This window comes from Pinus tabuliformis, chromosome X, assembly GCF_031772625.1.
Source record: "Pinus tabuliformis cultivar Carrire ecotype Pingquan chromosome X, CPIR1, whole genome shotgun sequence".
Classification (NCBI taxonomy): domain Eukaryota; kingdom Viridiplantae; phylum Streptophyta; class Pinopsida; order Pinales; family Pinaceae; genus Pinus; species Pinus tabuliformis.
In genome coordinates this window covers 596481902-596509747 of record NC_142308.1, presented here as the reverse complement: position 1 = coordinate 596509747, position 27846 = coordinate 596481902, and the positions used below count along the sequence as shown (strand labels likewise).

The following is a 27846-nucleotide window of genomic DNA, read 5'->3' as shown; positions in this document are numbered from 1 at the left end:
TAGATATTGTAGAGGGGCACCCACAAGGAAAGCACTAGACCAAGTGATAATCTTGTATATAACATTGTAGAGAACAATGGGTCTGCAACCATTAGTATATTCCACTTTTTCTTTCTTTGGGACCAATGTTATGAAAGTAACATTTGAATATTTGAGGATGGAATGAGTATTCCGAGATTCTTGCACCACTTGCCATATTTCTTGCCCTATAGTGGCCTAATAGACTTGAAAGAATTATATTGTAAAATTGTTTAGGCTTGGAGCCTTATTGCTTGGCATCTCTTTGACAATCCTCTCCACTTTCTTAGGGGTGATTTCCTAGAGCAGGGCTTTGTTTTGTTCAATAGTAATTAGACATGGAATATTCTCAATGATGCATTGTATCACCCTTGACCTGCTGTTAGAGGGTTTAGTTAGGATGGCTTGACAAAAGTGGATAAGCTCTTGACTGATGCTTTGGTAGTCCATTAATTTTCTCCCGCAAGTTCTTGATAAAAGGCATACTGTTATGGTGCATGTGCTGGAGCATAGAATTATGGACAAATTGAGTGTTTCTCTCCCCTTCTTTAATCCAACGAACCCTCAATTTCTTCCACCACAGGAATTCCTTTTGTTTCCTGCACTCTTCAATATTACTAAGGGTAATAGGTTCTTCTCTATTTAGTTCTTCATATCAAGAGGATGGATTCTTGTTGTATGGCTCCCATTTTTTGTTCCATCTTGTGTTTTTCTTCTAGGATATTGCCAAATTTGGTCTTGTTCCAACCTTTAAGCTACTATTTGGTATATTTCATTTTTTTTTAAAGCTTGTACATAGAAGAACCTCTTAATTTTGGTAACTCTCCCCACCATTACTTTATATTTTCCTAGAAGTCTGGGTGTTGTAACTGGAAATTCTTAAAACAAAAAGGCCTATTACAAGGTCTAGATTGAATATCCACATGTAGACTAATAGGCCAATGGTAGGAGCTGTGACTCAGGAGGATTGAAGCTTCCATAAATATGTCCCAACCCATGATAGATTCCAAAACTAGGAAGTGATCAAGTTTGGATGCCACCTGTTGAGCCCCTCCTCTTTCATTTTTCTAGGTACAGGTGCCATTTGATAGTGTCCAAATCAATTAGGTGCAAGTTTGCCATTGTGTCTTGGAAAAGAGTTGAATATGCGTTAAGTTGTTTGATGCCTCCCTGCTTCTCTTCCAACAATTTGATGAGATTAAAATCATTGCCCAGATTTAAAGGGCGAGGGAAAGGAGGTTACGCATTTGAGCAATATATTGAAGTAAAAGAGGCTCATCTTTAGGATAGGATGGGTCGTATACATTAGAGAGGAAATAGGTCTCCGTGGAACCAATTAGCCTAAATTGTATTATAATAATGTGGAAAACGGAAAACATATTTACAATTTGTATCTCTTAATGATTCTACATGATGGCAAGGCCTCCCGACTAACCTTAATCATCTATAACAACCACACAACAATATCTACGTCATTTACTTATGATAATTGAAATGGCCTCACTAGAAGTTTAGTCTCATAAATCATCATAACTGTGGGGTTTTCTAACTGGCATTTATATTTTAATAATTTCTACTTGCGTCTATAGTTGAGGAATTTGATACTTCATGAGAGAATCTTCATTTTGGGGGTATGTTAGAAGTGGAGAAACAATATGTAATCATCCTTAAACACATTTGAATATACCAACATACCCCCTAATTCCTCTAGAAGTTGAACATTTATTTTCCGACCTCTTCTTTTCTCCTCTCCGTGCGATCTTGATGCATCCTTTGGGGGTAGGGATTGGCCTCCTAGTGACCTAATATTGGATTGGCCAGAGGTGGTTTTGACACTGACTTGGTGCAATTTGAAGTATGCCTTGCCTAACAGAAAAACTAACGCCCAAGAAGGGAAAATGGGTCCTTCCCTTTCCAAGCTTTTGCCAGGTTTCACAGGTCGAGGAATTTGAGCTCCATCTCATCAATGAGGTCGAGGGTAAAATTAGGGTTTACATGAGGGAGGGTCGAGGCACGAGGGTTGGACTGGCAGGGGAAGCGGGGGGTCGACGAAGGAAGTAGACTGCTCAATAGAGGAGGTTGGGGGTTGGACGTGATTTGACATCATAACAATGGAGGGTAGGGGTTGAACAAGATGAGACATAATGATTTCTGAGGCCTTCAAGGTTGGGGGAGGGTTGACGACATTTAAGGATGAAAGGGGAGTGAAGGGATTGTTTGTCGGTGGCCTATTGTTAGAGGACGAGGGGTGGGAGCCAAAATATTTAGGGTTGGAACATTTGTCGTTCACTTTGGTAAAACCATCCTTGTAATGAGAAGGGGGCGCTTTAGAGATGGAATTAGCTGCAAGTAAAGGAAATTTGTGGTAAAGATGGCCATATTCGTGGCATCTTCGACACTTGAATTGGGTTTGTGGGTGGCCTATTGTTAGAGGATTATGGGTGGGAGCCAGAAGATTCAGGGTTGGAGCGTTTTCCATTCACTTTGGTAAAACCATCCTTGTCATGAGAAGGGGGCACTTTAGAGCTAGAATAAGCTGCAAGTAAAGGAAAATGGTGGTAAAGATGGCCATACTCGTGGCATCTTTGATACTTGAATTAGATATGTGCATAATCAATAGTTTGCTTCCATAGCTCATATTGATAATAAATATCAATAGACTCTAGAAGCGACTCACAAATGTTCATGTAAACACATATTAAGGCGTATGAGATATACCTAGCTGTTGAGAAATGGCAACAAGAAATTCCAGTTTAAATTTGTCCTTGAATTTTAAACTGAGAATTAAAATAGAATTATATTCTCATAACAACTTATAAATAGTTAATTAAGTTTAACTGGCTTAATTAGCTTAGGAATTTCGAGTTGGAAGTATTTTGGAGGTCATGTAAGTGTTTTCCCTAAATTTTAGGGGTCCAATATGAGTTCAGATTGAGTTGTAATTAAATAACTCAGTTTACTGGGTTATAGACAGTGAAACTAGTTTTAACTGTTTGTTGAACTAATAGAGGATTAACAGTCAGTTAGTGCACTGGTGCATCCACAGGTGCTACTCCAGATAACTGAAGATTCACTCATTGGAAACTCATGCATGTCAGTTCCGAGAAAGACCTAGTTGAGACTAGAGTGTAGGGACAATGTACTATCAGTTGTATGATTTACTGAGTTGTACAAATCATGCATGCAATCAGGAAGAGGACCTAGATTGGATTGCGTAGTTTTGGAAGCACTGGATTCCCTTTAATATGGGCTATTTAGCCTAGGAATTACGTAAGGAAATAAGGCCTTGACAGGCTGTGGAAATTAGCTAAGTGTTGGCTAAGAGCGGGCTTGTGAGGTAGAGAGTTGAGCATACTTGTGTGGAATTGTTCTAGTGAGAACAAGCTTTGTATCTTCACTCATATTTCTGAATAATGCAATATAGATAAGCGGGGTTTTGAGCAATGGCTTTCCCCATAAAAACTTATTGTGTTATGTGCCATTGATTTGTCTTTTTCTTGTTCATATTGTTTTCATCAATCTATTGGCTTCCGTTCATTGAAAGTAGAAGTAGATTCTTGTCTCTTGTTTTAGTAGATTACATGAGCTTGTGAATCTACAGGAAAATCTACACTAGCATATTTAGTAGCCTTCAATATTTGACATAATGACCAAGCACTTTGCCAATGCCTGCTCGGGTTTCTACGTCCCAAAATTATAGTGGTAATGAGTACATTCTAATCCACACGGGGGCAATTGTGAAGTCCTCCTTGGCTAGCATAAACATTGCATCCAAAAACAAAAATATAACCCTACTAAATTGAAAAAATACGACCTGTTCTCGAATACTCTGGTTCGGTCCTCAAGATTGGTGAAGATGATATTGAAAAAGACTTTCACGCCCAATTCTAATTTTATTTGCCCCTTCAGGTTTGATTTGAGATGGATCCATTGAGAATTTTATTATTATTATTTATTTATTTTTATTTTATTTTAATTTTTTTTTTTTTTTTTTTTGAAGGCCAAATATCGATAAACTTCCCGATTAAGGCATGATCCCACATATATTGTATATAGTCCCCGACGTGGGTGGACTAGACTTCAAATTTTGGGTCTATGGCTGCCTTTGAAAGACAACTTCCGGGATGCCATTTTCCTAAAGAGGAGGGTGAGTGCTAAGATTGTTGTTAATTGCCTTCAGGGTTTTTTCGTGGGCTAATGGGGTTTGGGCAAAAGTTTGTCCTTTCTTGTCATAACTAGCACCAACCTTGTTGTAGGATGTGGATTCACTCCCTCCACTAGCATTTTCCATGGGAAGAGTAGCAAGGAAGACATTAAGGTTTCAACAACTATGGTTTGGTTACATGAAAAATCACATATATCAATGCAATACAAGAATGAAATTATATCTTTAAAGAAATAAGAAGATAACATATATCAATATCTTAATATAAATGTGAGAACTATTAAATTTAACTTATACATTGATGTGTGCAAGTGCAATTAGTTGAGACCCATCTTAACCTCATATTTATCAAGCATGGAGATAGATCAAATGCTTTTATGTCGTTAAAAAAGTTTGAACTTCAAGAAATTTGATCTCACTCAACAATTATTAAAGAGGCTAAGATGAATATAAGCTAATGGACCAAAAACCACTATGGCTCACTTCCTTTTGTTCTTATAATCAATTTCCTTGGGGTTGGTTGGGCATCATTAATCATGTTATTATTAAGTTTTCTTTTGTATGATGATGTGTGAAAAGACATCAAGTATGATATGAAGATTGACCAAAAGAAGAAAAAAGTAGTAACACACTTTTTGGAATTTTTTTTGCTTCCTTGAGAGAGTTAGAAATAACACCACATATGCATATTTGATTTCACATATATATATATATATATATATATATTTTTTTTTTTTTAAGGTCTTATTTCTCAAATTATTCAAATTGAAAATATTAACCCCTTAAGGGCTTTGTAAAATGATGGATGTCTCCGAGTGGAAAGTGTTTGCTAATTAACATTGGGTCCATCCAAATTTGAAACTCAATTAATTATACTTATGAGAAAGATTGAGTTAGACTAAAAAATAGAAAGACAATCCCTTTGACTCAATCCCAAACTTTCTTAATGATAAATGACAAATCTACCATTCTCTTAACAATTTTTTTTAATAAAAAATATATATAAAAAAATAACTTAAATTATCAAAATATTTTTATCTCATACTTTAAAATTATGTTTTAGGAGAATTGAACCTCTCTCGCTATTTGATAGCTAAAATTAAAATGGATTTAAATTAATAAACTAAACAACTTGTTTTAGTTCATTTTTTCTAAACAATTTCCTTCTATTTCATTATCTATTAATAATGACAAGGCCATTTTAAATATGACTGCCACTAAACACACTTCTTGTAATTAAAAAACAAAATACATCATTCTGAATAATATAAACCATTTTTGTGATTAAAAAAATATAATATATCATTCTGAATAATAATTAACCAGATTTTTTTTCTTCAATTAAATCTTTATCTCTATGTACAAGCAAGCTTCCGACATGTTCACATATGCCGTTCCTTTCCCCGGGCCGTGCCACGCCTGCGAGTCCTCGACCAACGCCAAAGTGAACGCCAACGCATACGCATGTTTGTAGTTGGTAAAATAAATACTTTGTTGTTTTTGTCTGTTGTATATGAATTCCCAGCCCTTCAGACGACATATCTGCTGCTACCGGCCTTGAATCAGAAGCTCCCTGTATTTCATTAGGGTTTGCAAATCCCGGGCATTACCAGAAGCCTAAGACAGGCTTGGAATTCGTGGAAATCACCAACTCGTAGATCTTGCCCAAATTCAACGATGGAGGATGACTGGGGTAAGTGTCTTTCACTGCGTATTTATTCTTATCCTCCCGGTCTTAGTCTGATGTGCGGCAGCGGTGGGCTTTATATACAAAATTTTACAGAGACGAAATGCCAAACATGAGATTCTAGCCATGGTTATTATTTCAATTTTCTATGATTTACCCTGTTACTTTATTGGGTCAATAATAAGTAGCCAGAGACCTTAGAAGCACCGTGCCACGAAGCCTAGACCTTTCAGAGTGATTGTCAGAGGTTATGATCCTCTGACCTTTTTGCAACAGCTGCTTGGTTCTACTAGCATTGTTTACATGTTATATTTATTAAGAAAATGCACATCAAAAAGTCACCTCATCAATCTGGATTCTGGCGTGTGATTGAAGTACAAGTTGTTCACATCGCCACGTTACCATTTTATTTTTTTTATTTTTATTTTTATTTTTGTGTTGTGGGTTTGGTTTAGCATTTGTTTGCATCAAACTGAAGCTATAGCCAGCATTGTCTATAGCTTCCCTGACACTATTTCATTTCTCATTGTTGGGAAATTGCGTTTGTGATGGGCAAGTCCATCCAGGCACCAAGTCAGGTTTATTTTATTTTGTTAGATGTGAATGGATTATTCTACTTACGTATTATACAATCTCATGTACCTTAGCATATTGACACTTAGTAAAGACATGCATCTCTTATGCTAGCATTGCAGGAGAGGTTTTGTTATATTGTCTCACTCTGTCTTGAATTTTGAACAGGGAAGATAATTTTAGATCTTGAATTGGTCAAATTAGGCAAAACACGTGGTGTGAGACCATGAAAAAATCACTTATAACCTTAAATTGCCCTCGCAACCTATTTGATAATAAACCTGAAGTAAAGCCTCTTCAGTGGACTCTATGAAAATGACTCTTCAAGATTAAAAACTGTCAAATGTATTTCACGAGCTCAGCAAATTTTAAGCTTTACCCAAGAAATTTAAAATCTGAAGAGTCACAATTTCTCAATGGTTACACCTACCCATAAAAACACGGATCAAGTATAACTGTGGGATGTTGATTTTTGTAGCTCAGGCAGATACTTCTGCACAAGCCTAGGTGTCCAGGCGCGTAGAAGTCAAACAGAGTCTCCTCAGATACTTGCTCTAGTGCGAGCAAGTTGTTTTGTAACTTAGCCTAGGTTAGACTTATGAAAAACACATAAGTATTATGTTGGTTTATTGAGCTAAAGTGAACTTAGGAAAAGTAAAGTAAATTACTTTAGTGATTATGTTTTAATTTCAGTGCTTGATGTGAAGTGAGGTGAGATCTAATCTCAACCGTCAATCACTTTGGAGATTAGGGTTAGGAATTTAACTCAATGTAAAGTTATAAAAACAAAGCTAGGGAGAAGGAGAAGACACACCATACAACAACATAAGATTGTGAGAGGCATCTAGTGAATGTGTTGGGTCTGAGGAAGGGGCAGCAAGGAGATTTAGATCAGCCAAGGAGGGTTTTGATCAGCTGGGTAAAATCCAATGTTGTATGTAATTCCTTCGTTGGGCCATTTTCCCGGGAAGGGAGCCTAAGTAATTTCAAAACCTAATGAAGAACTTTGATCGAGCAGAATTTGTTGTGTCATTTATGTGATTGAGATTGTTACTGTTTGCTTTCCGCTGAATTTATTTTGGTTAATACCTTAGTCGGTGCTTTTATTCAATAGACATAAATCTACTTGGGATTAATCACTAGTTTGCTAGGGTTAGAAAAACTAAATAGTATAAGAGTGTAAACTCTAAAGAGTACTAATATGTAAATCACAAGTGCCGGGTTTGTACTGGATCGTTGGGGCTAGGTTTGGCTGCAATCGTACGAGCATAATTTTTTATTTTAGGGGGAGGCTGAAGAAATTGGTTGTACAACCTAGTTTCTATTTGAAGCATTTTTTTTGAACAAGTGGAGGCTTTTTTTGTTTTGTTTAAATTTTAATTTAATTTATTTCAATAAGGGACGATTTAAAAAAAATAAAGAAAGAAGGCGGTGGCTGACAAGACTGTTAGTCACCTAGCTACCGGTCGAGTAAGGGAACCTGTGGGGTTTTCCTAGTTCGATCTAATTAGCAGCGGTGAAGATAAATTTTTTGGAGCTTTGCTAGTGAGGCAAGCAATTTATGTAATTTCTCAGTAGCAAATTCGTTGAAGATCTTCCCCACAGTGGGGTTTATCTAAGGACATTTGTCCAAAAATATTTGTGTTATTTGTGTGATTGGTTTCTTGTCTGTTTCGCTACAAATATTATTTGTTGAATGGTGTTGTTCATGTTTTTATTCATTACTTTCTAGTTTCAAGTGATAAATTAATTTTGTTGTGTATATAATTGGAATAATTAACTGGGTTAATAACACCTTCTGGGTAGCAGAAATTTCACATGGTATCAGAGTTATCTACAACGCTGGGGTGTTTCTTTATCTGAGTGCGAGGGTTTTGAAGGAGAAACCAAGGGTTTCATCACATGGGTTGATTCTCTTCAGATTTATCGGGGTTTATTGCTCAATCGTTTCAAAAATGGTTTTAGCTGGTTTGAGGGATCAAGATAGACTTGACGGTGCATCAAACTTTGGTATTTGGAAATCCAGGATACTTTTGTTGCTAGAGGAGCACAGGGTGAAGGAGTATGCAACATCTGTTGTTGTCGTATCAACAGATCCAATGCAGTTGATGACCTACCGCATGGAGGATGCTAAAGCTAGATGTCTTATCCAACATGGGTCAAAGATCACATCGTACCCCACATTGTAAAGTTGGATACATGTAAGAAGATGTGGGATGCCATCTTAACTCTGTTCCATATTGCAATTGTTAACATAAAGTTGGTTCTCAAAGAGAATTTGCGAAACATCAGACGGAACAGAGAAAGCATTGTCAGTTACTTTACTAGGGTCAAACAAGTCAGAGATGAGTTAACAACTATTGGAGAAAAAGTGGAAGACGAAGACCTCGTGATAATTGTGCTTAAAGCAGTGGGACGTCTTTGTCCAGGTGATTAATGGACGACAAAACATTCTTGGCTGGGATCGTCTTTGGAGTGATTTCACTTAGGAGGAGCTTAGGAAGAGCTATGTCAACGCTAGTAGCAATAGTAGCCAAACAAGTGAGGATGACGAGAACATTGTTCTTGTGGGAAAGTGCAAACTCAAGAAAGGCTCAAGTAAAGGGTCTAACTCCAAGGGAGAGAAGAAAAAAGAAAGAATCGAGTAAAATCAAGTGTTTTGGCTATCATCAACTGGGACCCTATGTCAGTCAATGTCCGAACAAAAATAAGGGTGAAAAGAAGAAGAAGCAACAGGCAACAACTTCTGCAGACATTGATGAACTGTTTACAAGAATTGAAGATGAGTTCGCTCTCATTGCATGTCTATCTAACTCGACCACCACAGGCGTTTGGTATATCGATAGTGGGGTGTCATGTCACATGACAGGAGTTAAGAGTATTTCTCTAGCTACAAAGCAGAGGAGATAGGCTTCTAGGTACGAATGGAAAACAAGTCTTAAGTGTGCTCCAGTTGGGAGAGGTATAGTCACATTTCAGAGGGAGTCAGGCAAGATCATCTAGATTACATATGTGTTGCATGTGCTAGGTATGCGAATGAATCTAATTTCAGTATCTGCTCTTTAGGATAAGGGGTACAATGTACTCTTTCGAGGACAAAAGGTGTATTTGAAACACCAGGATTTGAAGATCTAAAGGCAACAGATTGGGGTTAAGAGCAACAAGTTATATAAGTTGCAGTTTGAAGATCCAAAGGCACTGGTTAGCAGCAACAGTAGCAGAGATATGAGAGAGCTATGGTATAGGAGGATGGGTCATATCCATCATGGAGCACTTTAAGATGCTCAGGGAGATGGTGAGAGGTATTCCAGAGGTGAGTATAGAACATGATGATGTATGCAGAGTGTGCGTACTAGGAAAGTTTTCAAAAGCAACATTTCCAAGGAGTGATAATAGAACCAAAGGTGTTTTAGATTTGATACCTTCTAATATTCGTGGTCCATTATCCACACGATCTCTTAGGGGTTATGAATATTTTGTGACTTCCATTGATGATTTCTCTAAGAAGACCTAGTTATACTTCTTGAAGACGAGAGATGAATTCTTTAGTCACTTCCAAGAGTTTAAGGCTCTTGTGGAGAGTTCGATGAGAAAGAAGATAAAGGTACTTTTGATAGACAATGGGGCTGAGTATATTCAGAAAGCCTTCAAGGAGTTATGTGCCAAGGAGGGAATCAAGAGGGAGTGGACAAGTCCATACAACCCGCAACATAATGGGGTTGCAGAGCACAAGAATTGAGCCATAGATGGAGTAGCGAGGGCCATGCTATATGATCAAGATATACCTAGATATCTTTGGGCATAAGCATGTAACGCAACAATTTACATTCAGAATAGGGTCCCACATAAGGTGTTAGGAAAGATGACACCCTAGTAGGCATTTATAGGGAAGAAGCTAGGATTTTTGGCAGTATTGCTTAATGTCACGTTCCTGCCAAAAAGCGCACCAAGCTAGATTTCGTTGGTTACAATGAAACATCCAAGGCATACAGGATCTATATTCCAAAGACTCGAAAATCATCATGAGATGGGATGTTGAGTTTCAGGAGGGGAAAGCCTTCAAGAGATCTTGCAAGTTGCCAGTATTTGATTAGACTCATTAGAGTCAATAAGTTGAAGCTCCAAGGGATGAAAAACAATCTTAGGTGTAGGGCACAAGTACAAGTGCAGTGACTAGTACAGGTACAAGTGTAGAGGAGAGTTCGCAAAATAAGGAGCAGGAGTATGATGAGGAGCTTGAAACTCCACCCACGTCAGTTGGCAGGAGGAACTGCGAGGTGCTTCAGACATTGAGAGATGCATAGGAGTTTGTAGGAGCTCCTAGATCAAGCAATAGGGACAGGAGGCCACCAAAGAGATTCAGGTTACAAGGTGTTGATGAGTTAGCTAATTGACAGTGAGCCTTCCAACTATGAAGAGGTTGCATATCACGAGGTGTGCTACGCTGGAGTACAACTCCATCATGCTAAACGACATTTGGGAGGTGGTGCATAGACCGTTGGATAGGACATTGGTTGGTTCTCTTTGGATCTTTAAGATCAAGAACGCTGCATATGCAGCGTTGAAAAATTCAAAGTCAGGTTCATGGCCAGGGTTTCTCTTAGGAAAAGGGAATAGATTATGAGGAGGCATTTGCTCTCATGGCCAGGTATACTTCCATTAGGGTTGTGATCTCACTTGCAACATAGATGGAATGGGAGAGTCATTAGATGTATGTCAAGATGACATTCCTGAATGGAGTCATAGAAGAGGAGGTGTATATCGAACAACTGGAGAGCTTTGAGACGCATGGGAGGGAAACCCACATATGCAGGTTGAAGAGAGTGCTACATAGATTCAAGCAAGCTCTCAGAGAATGGTATGGTCATATTGACAACTACTTGTAGGAGATGGGCTTTGTGAAGAGTGAGGTAGATTCAAACCTCTACTATCTTATGGTTGGAGGTGAACCACTCATTCTCGTTTTGTATGTGGATGATCTATTTTTGATTGGGTCACCAGGGCTCATAGAAGACTGCAAGAGGGACTTAGTAACAAATTTCGAGATGGACTTAGGGTTGATGCACTATTTTCTAGGACTCGAGGTGTGGCAGACAGATGGGGAAATCTTCCTTGGTCAAGGGAGATATGCTTTGGAGATCTTGAAGAAATTTAGGATGTTGGACTGTAGACCCATGTCTACACCTATGATAACCAATTGGAGGAAGATTGATGCATCGAAGTAGGAGGCAGTGGACCCCACCTTATATAGACAACTTATTGGCTCTCTTATGTATCTGGTCAACACAAGGCTGAACATTTGCTTTGCAGTCAACACTCTTAGTCAGTTCATGGTGGAACCAAAGAGAGTGCATTAGACATCAACAAAGCATGTGTTGCGATATCTACAAGGTACAATTCAATATGGGTTGAAATATATTGAAGGTGATGGTGTAAGGTTGATTGACTACATTGATGCAGATTGGACAAGTAATGCAGTGGACTGGAAAATCACTTCAGGGTGTTGCTTTAGCATGGTAATATGGGTTGTCTCTTGGTACAACAGGAAGCAAAAGTCTATTGCATTAAGCTTTGCAGAAGCAGGGTACAAGGCAACGAGCAATGGAGCATGTGAGGCCATATGGCTTCGAAAGTTGCTAGTGGCACTGTTTGGTTAGAGGATAGAGTCAACCATCATTCACTGTGATAATCAGAGTTGCATCAAGCTATCTGAGAATCCAATATTTCATGATCAGTCAAAACATATGAACATATGATACCATTTCATCAGGGATTATGTATAGTGTGGATTAGTTTGATTACAGTGTTGTGCCTACAGGTCACTAGGTGGCAGAGATTCTGACGAAGACCTTGAATAAAGGAAAGTTTGTTTTCTTCAGGGATAAGTTGGGTGTTGTGTAGAACACCTTCCTCGCTAAGAGGGTGTTAAATATTGTAGCTCGGACATGTGTTCTAGCCTTGAGAGGTGTCACTAAGGCTAGGAACATAGAGGAATTAATTATCTCCAAGCCCATGTAATTTTTCTTAAGTTTCACCTAGGGAAAATGTCTTAATTAAGTCAATTAGTGATTTTTTAAATATTTCCTAAGTTAAAACTTAGGGAAAGTGGTTAATTAATTGACATTAGTTGAGATAAGATCGATTTACCTCTAGAAGCTTGTAGAAAGTTTCTAAGATGATCTTAGCCATTGATTGGGACAAGATAACTTCTAATCTTGGTTGTTCATTTGTGAATGAAAAATTATAATGGGAGGTTGATGGGCAGTGTTACAACTCAAACTAGCAAGGGACCTAAAGTGGATACCTAAAGGGTAAATGCTAGACCAATGGCAACAAATGGAGACTTAGCCCATTGTCACCTCAGCTAAGGCTCCCTTCTATTTATAGAATTTCACCGATGGGAGGAGACTCGGTATATTATGGAGTCACCAATGAAGGATAAATCACCTTCTAGAAGAGGTTGAAGAATAAAGCTTGCTTGCTTTCTAAGCAAGGTACAATGTCTTCTAAGAGAAGGATGGGAGGATTTGAGGGTTAGGTTTATGGGATATGACTTGTGAAGGAGTTTCCTAATCCCTAAAATCCTTGTTGAAATTGGTATCCCGGATGGTTCTTGAAGAATTGTCTTTCAAAGGAACGGGACCACATGGGACCAAGTGGACTCGGTCTAGGCCAGGAGGAAGGGGTTTAACAACCAATGGTGTCCTTAGCCTAGACAAGGTAGGGGAAATGATCAAAGAAAGGATATTCACCTAAATATGTTGAATTGATCCAATAAGGTACTAGCCTTTGGGGATGTTAGGGCAAAGTTTGATCTCGGAGCTAAGGCTCGACTTTTCTCACAACTCCACCGTCGGAATGGCCTCAAATTTTGAGGAGGTCTTGAGGAAACACCAATGCAGGAGGGGCTAGGAGAACGAACTTTTTGGAGGGCTAGTTCATCAGGAAAATGATGCCCTAGGTGACCCAACTTGGCTAGACCTAGGAAAAGGTGAAAGAAGTTGTCTTAAGGTGACCACCTTTTGGTAGATCAGTGGCTTTAGTCTTGGGATAATGGAGTCTATGATGAATATGAGTGAGGACCTTTGGTTTTTGGTCAAGGAGGCCTCAAGACTACTTCGCTAGCCTTCTAGGTCAAAGAGAAGCAATCTTAAATTTTTTATACTTCGATATGAAAAAGGTGATGGCTTATCAAGATCAATTCGTCTATAGAATTATCCCTAGGAGATTTCGTTCAGATTACATAGCCCGTACATTGAGAGATGCTATAATAGAGACAACATTTCACAATTTAAAGCAGTAAATGCATGCAACAATTAGTCCTAAGAATAGGGAAAATTTTAGTCCAATGTATATGACAAAGTAAAACGAGAATAACATTAAAAGCATGTACTTACATGTAATAGAATATATCCAACCATCCACAATTTGACAAGAGAGAAGCTCCAAGATAAGATAGACCAAATCCACACATCAAAATTCATCCATAAAGCTCCAATTCATCCACTAAGAAAAAGTGTGAAATTCTTAAGAGAGAGAAGAGATCCAATCCAAAGTGATGATGAGATAATGAACTCATCTCACTTGTATTTATACACTAATGAGGAGTTCGAATTAGCCTCCTTGGCCTACATAAGCCCCAAAAATAAAATAATGTTCTAATAATCTAACTTTTGGTGACAAACCCACCAAACTAGCTCATAAATGAAAGAATAAGCCTCTCAAGAGGTCAAATAATAATCTATGCATGTCGTAGGGCCCTCTAAGAGGCCTAATGAGGTCCATGGGTGCCATAATGAAGAGTAGGACCCTCAAAAGTGATGGACAAAGGGTTGGTCCATTGTTATCCAAACAATAGACCTGTGGTGCTCCCAATGAGTGTGGGGGCACAACAATAACCTCATGGGTCTCCACTTGAGTTGAAGATGCCTGATGGTCTGTAAGGGCTCTAATGATGATGTAGGGAATGCCACATTGTCCTACAAGTCTTGGGTCAACTGCCAAGTGCATGATAAATTTGTGGGGCCGACTAGGCAAAAATGAACCAGGTGCATCTTTCTCATCCAATGGAAGTATCTCGAGCATGACCATCCTCGGGGATCCATGGAGTGCTGTCTACTGCTGTGGAGGCCCATGGCTCTCAACACACAACCTACATGTGCCAATGTAGCCCTCAAGAGGATTAAGACTCCGTATAGGGAGACCAAACCCAATATGGACGCCATCTGCAATCTTGCATAAGATCCAATGCGTCCCCTAGCCTTCCAATACAACAAGTCATTAGAGAAATCGAGTAAATGAGCTTACTAATCATTGAACACAGGTGGGGACTTCATAATGGCCTGCCCTTCTATTGAGTCTTGAAAATGTCATTCATTTCCATTACACTTTCACTATTATGTCTATTATATCACCTCCATTTCACTACTATGTCACCACATTCATCCCACTTTCATTATCATTGGGCCACATTTATGTTTTTCTAATCTTTATTAATTCTAAGCCTTTTAAGTGAATTTGTGGTTAAAAATTAGAAAATAATGTGCATATGCTTATACCTAACAAATGGGTTGAGATTGTTGACATGTGTAGGTTGAAAGGAGGCTTCTAGAAGACACTTATGTGGCACTCTAAGGCCAAATTCGAATTTGAGTGGAAAGAATCATGGGATCATGAGGATATGTGTCACATCTCCTAATTGTATTGTAACTCTAAGAAGACATGTGTCTTATCAGTTCCTATTTTGATTAGGATTCTAGAGGTAGAGGGAGAGATTCATGGACTCTCATTAATGAGATGGCTTCTCATCTTTTTGTATAAATAGGAGATCTCTCTCCTTCATTTGTTAGTCTTTTAGCTTGTGAGTTCTTTAGCTTGGAGTTTGTAGTTCTTCCTTGATGGCTTTTGAAAGCTTTGGATAACTTTGTTGTACTTTGTAATTTTGAAGAATTTGAATAAAGCTTTGATGTTCTCAACATGGAAGGAGATGTGAAGTAGATGTCATGGAGCATATTAGAATGTAAGGTAGAGTAGATTTCATTTTGTAAATTTTGCTTTGATTTCATTATGTCATTTGGTTGCTGTCAAGTTTGATAGATTAGATTTTTCATTCATGCAATTTTAATTCATGCAAGTGTGTTCAACTGGTTGATTGTAGATTAGTAATACACATAGCTTTTTAATGACTAATGACATGATGGAATCATCTTGTCCTTCTGCTGATTTATTTTCTTAGTTCTAATTCCAACACTGTTTATTTATTTCAGTTTTGTTTTGTTCATTTACTTTTCTGCAAGATAGATATTAGATTGCTCATGTCATTTTCAGTTATCTCCTATAGTCAGAGCGACTCAAATGGTGAGGGATTGAAGTATGAATGCGTAGTTTGATATTAGTTTATTTTTCTGCAAGTTAGTTATTGAATTGCTCATGTCATTTTCAGTTACCTCCTATAGCCAGAGCGACTCAAATGGTGAGGGATTGAAGTATGAATGCGTAGTTTGATATTAGTTTATTTTCTGCAAGTTAGTTATTGAATTGCTTATGTCATTTTCAGTTACCTCCTATAGCCAGAGCGACTCAAATGGTGAGGGATTGAAGTATTAATGCGTAGTTTGATATTAGTTTATTTTTTTGCAAGTTAGTTATTGAATTGCTCATGTCATTTTCAGTTACCTCCTATAGCCAGAGCGAGTCGAATGTTGAGGGATTGAATTATGAATGTGTAGTTTAATATTAGTTTTATTTTATGCAAATTAGATATTAGATTGCCCAATTTGTTTATGATTACCTCCTATAGCCAGAGCGAGTCGAATGGTGAGGGGTCAGAATATGAGTTGATGTAATATGATTTAGTTTACTTTGCTTACAGTTTTTGAATTTCTTTAAGTTCAGTTTTCTTTTTATACAGCAGCAAGGATACTGGGTTTCATAGTCACTAGCTCATTGTTTGGTTGTTGCATTCTATTTTGATTGAAGTAGCTGCATATTTACACTTTTGTTTAAGTACTAATTCCATCAATAACATGTTTTAAGATCTTTTGAAGTGCTAAGTTTTGGAAGTTACCATTAGGGACATAGACTTTGTCTTGAAATCTACATCCATACTTGTCCTTTAAAAGTATTCTTAAGACCTTAGAATAGGATTTCCATTTGCATTAGACACTTTAGGAAACCAACAAAAACAAAACCCCAAAACAAAATAAAATCTATAAAACAACGAAGTAAGAAAAAGGTTAACTAAGCACATATGGTGCACCACACTTCATCAGTTTACGATACCCGGATTGATAATTTATGTAGAGCAATTTAAGACGTTAAATTGACTAGACATTTTGGCGCCGTTGCTGGGGAAGTGTAATTAGGAGACCTTATTTCTTACATCTGAATTTTTTTTTAATAATTCTTGAGTATGCTCTCCTCCTGCACTTCGTGTGATCTGGAGGATCAGAAAAAGGATTGTTAAGTAAAAACAATTATTAATAATTCTTGAGTATGCTCTCCTCCTGCACTTTGTGTGATCTGGAGGATCAGAAAAAGGATTGTTATGTAAAAAAAGAAAAAAGAAAAAAAAAAGGGAGACAAAATAAACTTCATCATTTCAATTGATTAAAAAAAAAAAAAACAAACAAAAACAACCAACCATTGTTTTGTTTAATGACATATATATATATATATATTTGAAAATATAACATATAATTTTATTAACAAAACTATCTAAAAAAAATAAAATTACGTTTCATACAATAAAACAATCTTTGCATTTCTTGAAATTAAGCATCAAAATCTCCAGACCTTGATCTCTTAGTGCGCTCTTGTTTTCTGCTCATGCTAGCTGTAATTCGTCAAATCTGCGCAGGCTCAAGCAACAAACATGAAATTTGAATGCATTCATTTAGTGAGCTTAACATATTTGTAAAAATCCTTGTTTCCAGTTTCTTATATAATGCTTCAGCAAGGGATGAAATAATATTGTCTGAGAGTTGCTTACATCCCTGCGCTTGTCCTTCAGCCATGGCCAGTTTTCTAGCTCGGAGTAGCTTTGATGTGCCTGAAACCACAACCATCTGAACTTCTTCATGAAAATAGAACTTCAATAATGGAACAAGCTCATCGAAATTCACTGATTCATATGCTGTGAGTACATCTCAAAACAATTTTTCTCTCCGAAATCAATTTCACAGCTGAAAAGCAGCAACTCAGGAAAAACGTAAAACACAGAAAAACGTCTAACTTCAAATGCACGATTTGCCCAAACGGAGGCGAATTTGAAGAAAAGAAAACATGGGTTTTTTCGCCAGCTGGGTCAATTAGATAACCCAGAAACCGTTTGAAGAAATTTGTGGCGGTCTGGGAGAAATCCTCGGTTCTTTGGAGCCCATTTTTGCCTGCCGCGTGTAAAAAAACGGATTTTCAAATTAGATGAACAAATTGTGATTTAATTCGGTTCTGTGCTGGCACCTACTCTACCTCTACCACGTCTTCCATCCTTTGCCACCACGTCTTCCGCCCTTAATGCCACCCGTTTGCAATTCATTAACGCATGTTAACAACAGTTCCAATTTAAGACGGCTCTCCATTACGTGATCTGGTTAGATACGGCTCTTCACAGCCGATTGATAGACGTGGCATGGAGTAGCATTCAATCTTGATTTTAATGCATAACGACCTCATGATTAATCCTTGGGTTTAACTCGTATTCGACTGCACTTTTACACTCCACCTATAATCATGGGGAGTGACCGATTTCATTACGGCTCCTCTCCACTGCATAATTTTCGCAACCATTTCATAAACGTGTTTACATCTCCTCTGCAGCCGTTTAGTTTAAAGTTCTGTCGGGTTCACTTCATATCTCCACGGTTCTATTGAAGCACAGTTGCATTTCCACTTTGTTCATATCAGTCTCCTCTCCATTTCGTGAATGCACCTCGGTTGCCTGTCTTCTGTTTTCCGCTGACAGTCCCTGAATCTTGTTCACTCACGCTACCTATTATCCGGTTTACATTTTCAGTCACTGTTGTCTTCTCCATAAACCCTGTAACCCAGCCATCTTACCTCTGTTAAACCCTCACACGCAGACAAATTTTAAACCGAAGGAAGGATGGGTCGGTTATTAAGGGCAGAACCGGAAGGGCCTAAGTTTATGGAAGGGCCAAATGGTTATGGTCATGGTTATAGGCTGTTTATCAAACTATAAGTCCATTACTAAAACTGTTTTGCTCCATTAACAGAGTTTTTACATGTAGACAATAATTTTTTTTTTCAAAACTGATGGTTGACTGTTTCAGCCACTTTCCGCAGCTGGTTCAACTTTTCGCAGCTGTTTTGTTAAACTCTAGGTTGCAGGTGTCATCAAGCAAAATAATCCACATGGGTAGCTGGGGGAATGTCAGTACATGGATGATGTCCTATTCATTTGGTCAAATTCGATGAAAAAGACCTCGGTCAAAGGGAAGTCAAGTTGTGTGTTATCACTAAGTCGCCACACTGAGTCGCCACACTAAGTCGCTGCATGTCAAGAAAAAAAATAATAATTTTCAATCAATGAAATGAATAAGTTATTTGCTCACTTTTCTGAAGGTATTGATTAATTTTGGATTGATGATGAAAGATGAATGGCTAACTTTTTATTTAAAATTTTTAGCTACAGAAACTGTGCACATTCCGCAGCTGAAGTCCAATTCCGCAGCCAGAAAAACCTCATTGTTCAAATCAGCCTAACTTTCTCATACAAAATCAGATTTTGATGATTTAAGTATCGTTGGAAAGATCTCAACAATATCTACGCAATGAGAAATCTATCATTAGAGTTTGAAATGGCAAATAATGAAATAAATTGTTGAAAAGAAGCAACATTCAACTTGGAGCACCAATTCCAAAGCAGGTATAAATTCTTTTGATTTTTTCCTTTGAAGACTTGTTTCATTAATACAAATTCTTAGTTTTGTGTGTAAATATCATAATTAAAGAGATTGATCACCTCTCTCATTTGATAATCTTACATTCCATTGCAGAAGAAGTATTAGTTTTTTTGCAGGTTCCAGGAGGAAGAACAAATGACTACAAGAGAATGGTGTCTCTCTAAGAGACCAATTTGTTTCATAAGAGGATTATCAGCAACAAAGAGGAAATATGCTGATGCAAAATCAGATCCAAACACTTGAAAAACTTTCAGATACTATTGTCTCCATCACATCCATACTTCATAATAAACCATTCATCTCATTTTCCTCCATATTTTCCATTTACATTCACATGCACTTTCCATCTCTTTTTGTCCATTCATAACCCACAAATAAAAGCAAGAGGCTCATTCACATGCTTATTGCCCATTGCCATTTCTACTCTCCATTGCCATTTTCCATTTTCATTTTCCATTCATTGTCATTTTCATTCCGCAAATAAGCCCTGCTTTAATGCAAATTATTGAGTCCATAGTCCTTTGAGTCTAAGTTCTTTGTAAAAACACCTTGAAGCTTGCATGCCTTAATGGCAAGTCCTCATGCTGACAAACAATGAGAATATATAAATGTCCCTTGTTGTTAGATCTTCTAGGTGACTCGACATCGACAAATTCATTCGTGCCTAGCAAGATGTGTTTGGGCATCTTGACTCTCATTGTCATCAATGGTGAGAGTTCTCGTGTTGACTAGTGGCACCCATTAATGGCCACTAAGACAACAATTTCCTACTATGTTCGACATCAGAACATCTTTTCACATAGTAGGAATTGTGCCAGTGAGTTTTGAAGACATGAAGACTATTATTTTCAGCATTTTGGAGCAGATTCAGCAAGTTTTAGTAGAAGCAATAAAAAATCATCTTATCTCTCTATCCATGACTCCTCTTGTTCAGCCACTTGAAGAAGAATATGATCAGAAATTTTTAGCCACTACACATACAACTCATCCATTCCAAAGGGTAAGTGAAGGTACGTCATTTTCTAACTTTTGACCATAGAATTCCATAAAAAGCTAGAATGATAATTGTTGGAAAAACATTTTTCTTCCTTATTTCATAAAATTGCCAATACCATCAGTTGGGGGGAATACATTCATATTCATATCTTGCCATGTCCATATCATATTCAGGAGCCCACATACTTCCAACATATATTAATTATTAGATTGCTATTATGAGCATACAATGGCTTTTGAAAAAATGCTTAAAGGATAAATTGGATACAAACAAAATCATGGTTGTCACACAAGAACCAACCATCATGCAATCCAATAAAGATATACTTTGCAACAATAATCAAAATATCATTATGCAAAGTTCAAAGATCAAAATAGAAGGCAACAACAAAAAAAAATGGTTGTAACACAAGAACCAACCATGTTGCAATTCAAGTAAAACACTTTGCAGAAATATGAAGTTATCAAATGATATCATGCAAAGTTAAGCCAAAGCTCAAGGATCAAAAGAGTTAATGTAATATATATTGTATGAGGACATGCAATAGCTTCAGTTGGGGGGTATGTTATGTCCATTATATCACCTCCATTTCGCTACTATGTCACCACATTCATCCCACTTTCATTATCATTGGGCTACGTCTATGTTTTTCCAATCTTTATTAATTCTAAGCCTTTTAAGTGAATTTGTGGTTAAAAATTAGAAAATAATGTGCATATGCTTATACCTAACAAATGGGTTGAGATTGTTGACATGTGTAGGTTGAAAGGAGGCTTCTAGAAGACCCTTATGTGGCACTCTAAGGCCAAATTCGAATTTGAGTGGAAAGAATCATGTGATCATGAGGATATGTGTCACATCTCCTAATTGTATTGTAACTCTGAGAAGACATGTGTTTTATCAGTTCCTATTTTGATTAGGACTCTAGAGGTAGAGGGAGAGATTCATGGACTCTCATTAATGAGATGGCTTCTCATCTTTTTGTATAAATAGGAGATCTCTCTCCTTCATTTGTTAGTCTTTTAGCTTGTGAGTTCTTTAGCTTGGAGTTTGTAGTTCTTCCTTGATGGCTTTTGAAAGCTTTGGAGAACTTTGTTGTACTTTGTAATTTTGAAGAATTTGAATAAAGCTTTGATGTTCTCAACATAGAAGGAGATGTGAAGTAGATGTCATGGAGCATATTAGAATGTAAGGTAGAGTAGATTTCATTTTGTAAATTTTGCTTTGATTTCATTATGTCATTTGATTGCTTTCAAGTTTGATAGATTAGATTTTTCATTCATGCAATTTTAATTCATGCAAGTGTGTTCAACCAGTTGATTGTAGATTAGTAATGCACATAGCTTTTTAATGACTAATGACATGATGGAATCATCTTGTCCTTCCGCTGATTTATTTTCTTAGTTCTAATTCCAGCACCGTTTATTTCTTTCAGTTTTGTTTTGTTCATTTACTTTTTTGCAAGATAGATATTAGATTGCTCATGTCATTTTCAGTTACCTCCTATAGCTAGAGTGACTCAAATGGTGAGGGATTGAAGTATGATTGCGTAGTTTGATATTAATTTATTTTTCTGCAAGTTAGTTATTGAATTGCTCATGTCGTTTTCAGTTACCTCCTATAACCAAAGCGACTCAAATGGTGAGGGATTGAAGTATGAATGCGTAGTTTGATATTAGTTTATTTTTCTGCAAGTTAGTTATTGAATTGCTTATGTCATTTTCAGTTACCTCCTATAGCCAGAGCGATTCAAATGGTGAGGGATTGAAGTATGAATGCGTAGTTTGATATTAATTTATTTTTCTGCAAGTTAGTTATTGAATTGCTCATGTCATTTTCAGTTACCTCCTATAGCCAGAGCGAGTTGAATGGTGAGGGATTGAAGTATGAATGTGTAATTTAATATTAGTTTCATTTTATGCAAATTAGATATCAGATTGCTCAATTTGTTTATGATTACCTCCTATAGTCAGAGCGAGTCGAATGGTGAGGGGTCAGAATATGAGTTGATGTAATATGATTTAGTTTACTTTGCTTACAGTTTTTGAATTGCTTTAAGTTCAATTTTCTTTTTATACAACAGCAAGGATACTGGGTTTCATATTCACTAGCTCATTGTTTGGTTGTTGCATTCTATTTTGATTGAAGTAGCTGCATATTACACTTTTGTTTAAGTACTAATTCCATCAATAACATGTTTTAAGATCTTTTGAAGTGCTAAGTTTTGGAAGTTACCATTAGCGACATAGACTTTGTCTTGAAATCTACATCCATACTTGTCCTTTAAAAGTATTCTTAAGACCTTAGAATAGGATTTCCATTTGCATTAGACACTTTAGGAAACCAACAAAAAAAAACTCCAAAACAAAATAAAATCTATAAAACAACGAAGTAAGAAAAAGGTTAACTAAGCAAATATGGTGCACCACACTTCATCAGTTTACGATACCCGGATTGATAATTTATGTAGAGCAATTTAAGACGTTAAATTGACTAGACACCTTCCATAATGGGTTTCGGGATGTGCCAATGTCTCCTAAACTCCAAACGGGGTTAACCAAGTACCCTATTAGGTGGTTTCTACTTCTAAAGGGGATAATATGTTCAAGGTACATTCTTCAAAAGGTGGTGGCATGTGACATATAGGTGAATGAAATAGGGGATGAGAAGGGGTGGCCCTGGGCCACATGTTGGGGTACAAGGGTAGCTAATGAAAGGGAAGCCCATACTTGGGATTATAATGTATTTCGTGGGGTTTTCCATGAAATACCATTCCTAAAGCCAAATGGTCAGTAAAAGAGATCCCATGGGACTAGAATGCAAGGTTAATACCCAAAAGGGGTCTAGGGAACAAGGGCACAGACCTAACGCATTCTTTCCGCCGAATCCCCCCATTAATCCATGCCCAGAAGTGTCCATGATAAGCAAACTACAATACTCAATTACTAAATGACAAGGCATACCTTTAGGTTTGGGAGGCCCACCTTCAAACATACGATCATGGCAGATGGGTTAGAGACTACATGGTTGGCTTAGGTGGTGGAGAAATGGCACAATGAGCTAGCTGGTGGCTACAAGGGGCTGCTGGCTTAGGACCATTATGGAGAAAAAAATTCTTCTAGGGATATCACCCACAAAATGGTGGGTAACATCTGGCTCCAGCAGGGACGTGATCTCTCTCGAAGTGGGCGAAGCTACTCGAACGAGAGGTCGTGAGAACTCCAACAATCTCTTGGTTATCGTATATCTGTCATCTGCACATATAATAGATGGAAAAACATAGGGCAACATGCTTTCGCGACGTCTCATGATCGCACATGCTAAATGTCAGGCCATAAAATCAACAAAAAAAAAAAATGCAGATATGCATCTATTTACCACGAGAAATATCATATGATGTTATTTCTAATGCAAAGATCATCATGCAATGCATTCTACTCTACCATGCATATGATACAGTGTCAAGTATCAAGGAAGGAGGTGATATGCCTTAATTTGACAGGCTCAGGCCAAAGTTTGTCGTTAAGTTTGGGAATGTAGTAATAGTCATCTCCAGCGTTTCCATGAATCCTGACAAGTATGGGAGGTGAGGGGTCTTTGTCCTTTTCCTTTCGGGAATATTGGACCCCTTTGAATCTTCCCTAGCCATCAGAGTTAAGAATGGATTCTTCCATTTCTTCTTTAAGGGTGACCTCACTAATGGGAGGATGTGTATATGATCCCCCCAGCAAAATGTTGAAGATTTCAGATTCTACAAGATTGGCTTGCTCATTAGTTTGTTCATCCTCACTTTCCTCCCCCTCACTTTCCTCATCCTCAAATGAAGAGTCTGGCTCAACGACATTAGTTGGAGCCAAAGTGTTTGGGATTTGAGAAGAGCTTGGCCTATTCACTTTGCTTTTTGGGAAAAGGCTTTCCTTTAAGGATATAACTTGATTTTTGGGCCCTTTCTAAGGCGATGATTTTGTTCATGATAACCCTGTCACGTGCATTGGCTTCTTTAGTGAACTTTTCCATCCTTTTGAGAATGGAAAGGAGAGTTTCCTCATGTTGATCTTTGGACTTCTCCTTCTTGATTTCAACTTTAGCTCTAGGGTGGTCATTGATATCAACCTTTGAGATTCGTATATTTTCTTCAACTTCCATTGCCATTTCTTTAGCCTCGGCCAAAGTGGAAGGTTTCTTATCCCTTAACACATAGGTGAGGTGGCCACCCACTGCCTTTGTGAATTTATCAAGGATGTTGGCTTTAGAGGGCTTTAAATGATTAGGTATATCTTCGACTACCCCATCAAACTTTTGAATGAACTCTTGCACATCTTCCCTTCCCTTGGTTATTTGGTAGATTTTTTCAATGTTGAAGGTCCCTTGGGCATTGCATGACCACCTTTTCATGAACACGTCTTCAAATTCATCGGTGCCTTGTATGCATGCAGGGGGAAGGCTAAGGTACCAATCTCTTGCTTGTCCCTTAAGTGATAAGGCAAAAAGCATCATGAGCCTATCTTCATCAAAGATCATCCCGGGGGACATCTGCCTTCTTCAATAAAACCATGGGCAGTCCAAGTTGCATCCCCTTTGAAATGGGATAACCATCGGTTATATTTTTCAGGTAGTGGCTTGGGATCATTACTCAATTTCAAAGGGGAAAAGACACTAACCAAGTGTCTTTCACTCTTGGTCATCTTGGGTTGATCTTTTTTGGGGTCAATGTTTGAACTAGATGGTATTTTTGGAGATGGATCACTGACCTTCTCAAATTCAGGGAGAAGAGCGGTTACAACAGGTGATGGGGTTCGCTCTCACCTTTTTGCAACAACCCTAGTTAAAGAAGGAATGTTATCACCTTTAAGTAAACTAGGGGATTGGACAATGAGTGGAGTTGGCATAGGAATATTTTATAAATGTCGTTAGTGAATCAATTCCTCAATGATTCACTAGGGAGGTAGACCTGCTTCCTCCCTGGCAACGACGCAAAAATGTTACCGCTCAAACTAACAGGAGACCTAAAGGGGATCCCTAAAGGGTAAATGCTAGACCAAGGGCAACAAATGGAGACTTAACCCACTGTCACCTCGGCTAAGGCTCCCTTTTATTTACGAAATTTCATCGATGGGAGGAGACCCTGTATATTATGGAGTCACCAAAGAAGGATAAATCAATAAGTGGATATGGAGTGACCCAAATAATCCCTTTCTAGAAGAGGTTGAAGAATAGAGCTTGCTTGCTTTCTAAGCAAGGTACAATGTCTTCTAGGAGAAGGATGGGAGGATTTGAGGGTTGTTTTATGGGATATGACTTGTGAAGGAGTTTCCTAATCTCTAAAATCCTTGTTGAAATTAGTATCCTGGATGATTCTTGAAGAATTGTCTTTCAAAGGAACGGGACCACATGAGACCAAGTGGACCCGGTCTAGGTCAGGAGGAAGGGGTTAAGCAACCAATGGTGTCCTTAGCCTAGACAAGGTAGGGGAAAGGATCAAAGAAAGAATATTCACCTAAAGGTGTTGAATTGATCTAATAAGGTACTAGCTTTTGGGGATGCTAGGGCAAAGTTTGATCTCGGAGCTAGGGCTCGACTTTTCTCACAACTCCACTGTCGGAAAGGTCTCAAATTTGGAGGAGGTCTTGAGGAAACACTAGCGTAGGAGGGGCTAGGAGATCGAACTTTTTGGATGGCTAGTTCATTAGGAAAATGATGCCCTAGGTGACCCAACTTGGCTAGACCTAGGAAAAGGTGAAAGAAGTTGTTTTAAGGTGACCACCTTTTGGTAGATCAGTGCTTTTAGTCTTGGGAGAATGGAGTCTATGATGAATATGAGTGAGGACCTTTGGTTCTTGGTTAAGGAGACCTCAAGGCTACTTTGCTAGCCTTCTAGGTCAAAGAGAAACAATCTTGAAACTTTTATACTTCAATGTGCAAAAGGTGATGGCTTATCAAGATCAATTCGTCTATAGAATTATCCCTAGGAGATTTCGTTCACACTACAGGGCCTGTACATTGAGAGACACTATAATAGAGACACAGTTTCACAATTTAAAGCAGTAAATGCATGCAACAATTAGCCCTAAGAATAGCGAAAATCCCAGTCCAATGTATATGACAAAGTAAAACAAGAATAACATTAAAAGCATGTACTTACATGTAATAGAATATATCCAACCATCCACAATTTGACAAGAGAGAAGCTCCAAGATAAGATAGACCAAATCCACACATCAAAATTCATCCATAAAGTTTTAATTCATCCACTAAGAAAAAGTGCGAAATTCTCAAGAGAGAGAAGAGATCCAATCCAAAGTGATGATGAGATAATGAACTCATATCACTTGTATTTATACACTAATGAGGAGTTCGAATTAGCCTCCTTGGCCTACATAAGCCCCAAAAATAAAATAATGTTCTAATAATCTAACTTTTGGTGACAAGCCCAACTGACTAGCTCATAAATGAAAGAATAAGCCTCTCAAGAGGTCGAATTATAATCTATGTATGTTGTAGGGCCCTCTAAGAGGCCTAATGAGGTCCATGGGTGCCATAATGAAGAGTAGGACCCTCAAAAGTGATGGACAAGGGGTTGGCCCATTGTTCTCCAAACAATAACCTGTGGTGCTCCCAATGGGTATGGGGGCACAACAATAACCTCATGGGTCTCCAAATGAGTCGAAGATGCCTATAGATCATCTGCAAAGGCTCTGATGATGATTTAGGGGATGCCACATCGTCCTACAAGTCTTGGGTCAGTTGCTAAGTGCATGATACATCTATGGGGCCAGCTAGGAAAAAATGAACCAGGGGCATCTTCCTCATCCAATGGGAGTATCTCGATCATCTTTGACCATCCCCGGGGATCCATGGAGTGTTGTTTACTGCTGTGGAGGCCCATGGCTCTCACACACACCCTACATGTGCCAATGTAGCCCTCTAGAGGATTAAGGCCCAACATAGGGAGACCAAACCCAAGATGGAGGCCATCTGCAATCTTGCATAAGACCCAATGCGTCCCTTAGCCTTCCATTACAACAAGTCATTAGAGAAATCAAGTAAATGAGTTTACTAATCATGGACCACAGGTGGGGACTTCATGATGGCCTACCCTTCCATACCCTATTAGGTGGTTTCTACTTCTAAAGGGGATAATATGTTCAAGGTACACCCTTCAAAAGCTGGTGGCATGTGACATATAGGTGAATGAAATAGGGGATGAGAAGGGGTAGCCTTGGGCCACATGTTGGGGGGTACAAGGGTAACTAATGAAAGGGAAGCCCACACTTGGGTTTATAATGTATAGGAGGGAGCAATCGTGGTACATGAGGTGCCCCAACCTTGATTTTTCCATCCTTCTTTATATGCCTTTTGCCTTTTTATGATTTTGTTTGATTAACTGTTCGGGGATCAAAGGGGTAAGAGCATGATGCATAAGATATAGCAGTGAGTACCCCCTTTTAAGGTAGAGCGTTTCATTGCCCACCAGGAGTTGGGA

General features: G+C 38.1%; 1 protein-coding gene across 2 annotated transcripts in view; it reads left to right on the top strand.

Moving 5' to 3' along the window:
• The first annotated feature begins 5546 nt into the window (after nt 1-5546).
• Nucleotides 5547-27846, top strand: part of LOC149141431 (uncharacterized) — a 135026-nt gene continuing 112726 nt past the window's right edge. The window contains exon 1 of one of the 2 annotated variants that reach the window (XM_089448315.1): nt 5547-5876. In XM_089448315.1, the coding sequence (XP_089304441.1) occupies nt 5861-5876 (16 nt within the window). In that variant the 5' untranslated portion in view covers nt 5547-5860. The remainder of the gene's footprint in view (nt 5877-27846) is intronic. The other variant, XM_089448314.1, reaches the window with a different exon arrangement.